Source organism: Montipora capricornis, chromosome 12 (assembly GCF_036669925.1).
Source record: "Montipora capricornis isolate CH-2021 chromosome 12, ASM3666992v2, whole genome shotgun sequence".
NCBI lineage: Eukaryota > Metazoa > Cnidaria > Anthozoa > Scleractinia > Acroporidae > Montipora > Montipora capricornis.
In genome coordinates, this window is record NC_090894.1 from 16889340 (window position 1) to 16894339 (window position 5000).

The following is a 5000-nucleotide window of genomic DNA, read 5'->3' on the forward strand; positions in this document are numbered from 1 at the left end:
TATATTTCGCGCATAAAGAGTCTTTCCATTCTCCCCCACAGCCTCCCCCTGAGTCAATGCTGAGTGTGCAGGAGTATTAGCTGCTGTGACGAGAAAGGGACAAGGAAAGGAAACAGAAAAGGGATGGTAAAGTGAGAATCATGCATGCGCGATACTGAGAGTCGACAGTGTGACCAATGAAACTTGTCAGGATCAAGGAAACCTCTATACCTCCTCTCTTGGAATGTTTCTTAATCCGCATTTGTTGCTACATTCGACTGGAAACCTCGGACATAAATCGTTGTGTGGCTAAATAAAAAACAAAAATGAAAAGCAAAATGAGCTTGATTGAAAGAAATTGTTCATATATCTGTAGCTACTAACTCATAAGTGAAACTGCATCGAGGGTCACTTTCCATTGAAAGACTGAAAAAAGTCAACCTTAGCTTCTCCTTGACATAAAATCAAATCAGAAAGTACATAGCACCGGCATAACATAGTCAACTTACTTTTTTCTCCAGTTTCGGAAAGCGATGAGCACAGAACGCGCATTGCATGATGGACCAGAGGCAAGTTGACTCGACATGCTTAATAACATCCTTGCGAAGCACTTTTTCATGGCACCCACAATTAATGCACTGCACTAGTTGAAAAGAGCAATTCTCTCCGTGTTTCTGGAAAGATTATAAGGAACTGCTTTAGTAAGAGCACAGCACAAACCAACGACCGGTCAGGTCCTGGGTCGAGCATCAGACCACCTTGCGCGGATTTAATTCCAGCCGGACGAAACACTGTTCGGGGTGGGGGGGTTCAGCGAGTGAGCGATTTGACAAAGCCGCTTTTCAACTTACTTTCATTTCGGCCAATTATAGTACATATAGGCTATTCATTGTCAAAATCAGAAAAAGAAAAGAACAAGAATTTATCCCCTTGAAGAAACTCACTTCTGGACCATTCTGCAGATAAATCAGGGTCTTAAAATAAACGAGGGGATCACAGGCCCAAATACAAAACCCTTCTTCATAAGACCCCCAAACACCGTTCTCAAGCAGCGTGACATGGAGCTCCCGTTGTTGGGGTCTGATCTGTTCTCTCCTGCAAATATGGCCGGCTCGGCGTGTGATGTTGAGACTACTATAAGTTAAATTAAGGGGCGATGGTGGAATGCTGGACATACAGAATACAGAATAAAAGTCGCCCATCAATTCTTTGTACATGTCAAAAGATAGAAAAGGAAGGATGAAGCGGTGAAAATAAATATGTCGAATATCTTGGCGCATGCTCAGCCTAGAAATAGAGTGACAATCGAGCAAAAATAATCTGCCAATGTTCCACGACAAATACTACTAGAGAGTCAGTTTAAGACACGACGAAGGCTGCGGCAACGAAAGTCTCTATGCACCATCTCAAGTAATTCGCGATTATTCCATATTGTCCCCGTGGTACCACGTGAACAAAGTATCCTGTAACTGAAATGCTACGAACGGTTTTAGAGTAAAGATGGTGGATGAAAAGGTTGGCTGTTCTATTCTTAACTTGTCGTCAAATGTCGTACGTTGTTGTTTTGCAGAGTACAGCACAGAAATGTTCAAAATTGCACCCAGCAAGACAGCCAATAAAATGATCGCGCTCTGGAATTGCCGGTGCCGTAGCCGTCGTCGTTTCGCTTTAGCAACGACAACGGTGACCACAACGAGAACGTCACAAATTTGCATATTTAGTTAGCAAAAGCAATAGCTTTGCACGCTCAATTTTGTCTATTTCTTTGCCGTCGTCAGCAAAACAACAACGCGAAATGACCAAATTTGAGGTTCTAGGGAGAACGTCAGCGCAATGAGGATAAATCTTCATTTTCTCCCCTAAAATTATGCGCCGTTCATACAAGTTTCGTTCTTGAGGTTTTGCCACACCTTTGTCACGTTAAAATGCTTGAAATAGTCGCAAAGCGATTACAATAACGCGAATTCACATTTAACGACGACGTTCTCGTTGCCGTTACCGTCGTCGATGCTTAAGCTCTTTAATCCCTCCTCACGTCTACCTTTACATCTCTGAGTTCTCCAGTCCACGAACAATCAGCGTTGGGACATTTAACCTTTGCATCTAATATTTTACGATGGCAGGCAACATCTGAGAAAATCTACAATGGAGATTTAAATAAATGAAAAATGACCGCCGCCTCTCCATACCTCTTTTATTTTATGACTTGTAGCTCCGTGAGCGGGAAAGATGAACCAAATCCCGCGCTGTGATTGGCTACCCGAGCGGGCAAGATGGAGCTATACTGCCTGCTTGGGATTTCTTGCTTGGTACCGCAAGATCAAAGATCATTTTTTGGGTGTTTTATCCCATATAATAAATCCTTTATTGGCCTGGATATTGGCCTCGTTCTTTTTTTGTGTGTTTATGGACCTCGACTTCGTCTCGGTCCATAAACATGCAAAAAGAACGTGGCCAATATCCAATTTGTTTATGTCTAAAACACAGAAGTAACAATCACGCTGTTGTCACGATATTAAAAGGAGAAACCTCCTGAAGATGACTTAAAAACTCATTAATAATTCATGACCTAACAGCCTATCAAAACACCGATATAACGTCACGCATATGAGCTTTATATCCTGATAAAACATTCCTCGTTAACTCCTCGTTAGTATTCTTTATATAAAGAATACTGTATAAAGAATACTAATAAGGCATAGCTTATTTTTCTTGTATGCTAATATTCACCTCTCACAATTTGAACCATTGTTTTGAGTCCAGAGAGGCACGCTCTTTGTGGAATGTTTTTGAAGCCGTTCAAAAAACTCGCAGCACATGTTTTATCAAGTCTAAAAACACTCGGCTACGCCTCATGTGTTTAAACCCCAATAAAACACTGCTGCTCGTTTTTTAAACATTACTTACGGTAATACGGAAACACTTCACTCTGCCGGATCATTTAAACTTGCCACTTGTTATCATACAGGGTCGAAGAACTACTGAAAAATGCGAATACACCGATGTTTTACTTTCCAACCAACTATTGTCCTTACCCTAAAAACATCCCAAGAAAATTATCACAGGAGAACAAACTTGGGAGAAATGCTCACTGTGACAAAAAAAGTCCTGCACAGAACGTTCACTTTCATTTTCCTTGCTATAAGTCAGAGAGTTGTAAATATTTATGCTCCCAAGAGAAGGAAACTTGTCTCATATCCTTCCAGATTGTATTTTTATTGATTTTTTTTTATATCTAAACCCTAAGTTGGGCAAATGTTTTCCTAGCATGTGTATTTAAAACATGAAACAAAATTATATATTGTGTACCCTGTTTCTTGATATTGGCTCCCTGTCCGCTGGACACTGGGGTGATGGAGATCTAAACAGAATAAGTTACTTAATTGTTACTTAAATTACAATTTCTCGATTCCTTAAAATTTTGTTGTGTTGAGACGAGGCTATGATATGCTAGTATGTTATTTTGGGGTCTGAATCTGTTAAAGACTAAATCTGTCAACTTTAATGGCCAAGTAATACGGGCAACATGTTTTGTTCAACTTGTAGCGCAACAAGGTTGCGTTGCAAGTTGAGATGGTTTGGTGCGCCTATTACCCACCGCTTTTACTTTTTGCAACATGAAAATTTGTCGCACAAAAATGTGGTAACATGTGCAACAAACAATCTCAACTTGCAAAGCAACATTGTTACACTACAAGTTGCATGAAAAATGTTGCCAGTATTACTGGGCGTTAAGATCCCTAATGCCCCTGTTTTGAGGCAAGAATAATAAACATGGATAATTTACAACTTGAAGACACCAGACTTTTCATGACCTAGTTAGTACTTCGTCTTGTCCATGGTTAGTTATTAATGCAAAACTGATCCATGTTAATTAATTATCTTCTTTTAAGATTTGCAATAGTTCACTGTATGGCAAAGTTATGAAGCACAGAAACAACGGTTTTGAAACAAAACTGGCAAAATTCCAGCAAAATTTTCCTTGCTTCTTCCAGCAAAATTTTCCTTAACATGATAATACTAAGAATATTAAATTCTTCCTTGTGACACAGCTTCAGCAAAGCCTCCTTACGTTAACCAACTTGCATGATTCGGTTCAGTGGCTTTGCCTTTTTTAAGTCTACTTTCACTTTGCCAACGAGGAAAAATTGACACTGAGTTAAGCCATTCAATCAAGAACGGTCTTCTGATTCTGGATACATGAAACAAACTTCCTTAGTTTACAAGCAACTCTCCCTAGTCAATCAAGTACGTAGTCTTCATCAGTTTCTAAAGTTCTTTATTTAATACATCTGTCATAGCCAATTTCAATATGTTAAAATTCAGTCCTAAACAAACGACATCATCTCGAGGCTCTGGGAAATAAATAGAAGGATTGTATGAGTTTATTCCCCATAGCCTCGAGATAATATATCGAAAGTGGTCTATTAGATAAACAAAATCGAACATTAACTCTGTGTCATCGAAAAAGTGATGAGTAAGTTCAAATGGCGAGCTAATATCCAGTAACATGCCGTTTTCTACCGGGTTCTCAACAATCCATAAGTCGCATTACGTTCAAAAACTAATTCAGAAATACATTTTTTTTGATAATTGTCGCATACATGTAGAATGAGCCACCTTCCTTCATCACCAACGAATGAATACGAAAATTAGTCAAGATTGTGGAATCCTCATCGTACAGGAAGTCGGCAGATTTGCTAAGTAAGTCAAATCTTCGACGAAGCAATGATTTGCCCCAGTAGCAGTCTCACCTTAATATTGTTCCAACACAGATCTCGCAGAGTCTGTGACCACATCTCTCGATCTGAACGGGATCTTTAAGCGGTAACTGGCATACAAGACATTCCCAATCGTCAGGAATTACGCCGATAAATTCGTATTCGTATCCCCCAAGTTCGGGTACGCCACCAGCCGCCATATCTCTCACATTGGCAGCATCTTAGCGTGACATGGTAAAGTCACGCACCACTGAGCCACTCTGTCGTCACTTCCTGAAAGATTTGTGGAGAAAATGCTCT

At 40.0% G+C, this 5000-nt stretch overlaps 1 protein-coding gene across 1 annotated transcript in view; it reads right to left on the minus strand.

The window, feature by feature from the left end:
• LOC138025291 (TNF receptor-associated factor 6-like) overlaps window positions 1–5000 on the minus strand; it is a 14363-nt gene that overhangs the window by 8889 nt on the left and 474 nt on the right. Inside the window, exons 1-5 of the mRNA XM_068872529.1 lie at window positions 4734–5000; window positions 3289–3340; window positions 2021–2119; window positions 489–653; window positions 211–288 (exon numbers count right to left, since the gene is read on the minus strand). The exon at window positions 4734–5000 is cut by the window's right edge and continues 474 nt beyond it. Of these exons, the coding sequence (XP_068728630.1) occupies window positions 211–288; window positions 489–653; window positions 2021–2119; window positions 3289–3340; window positions 4734–4900 (561 nt within the window). The 5' untranslated portion in view covers window positions 4901–5000. The remainder of the gene's footprint in view (window positions 1–210; window positions 289–488; window positions 654–2020; window positions 2120–3288; window positions 3341–4733) is intronic.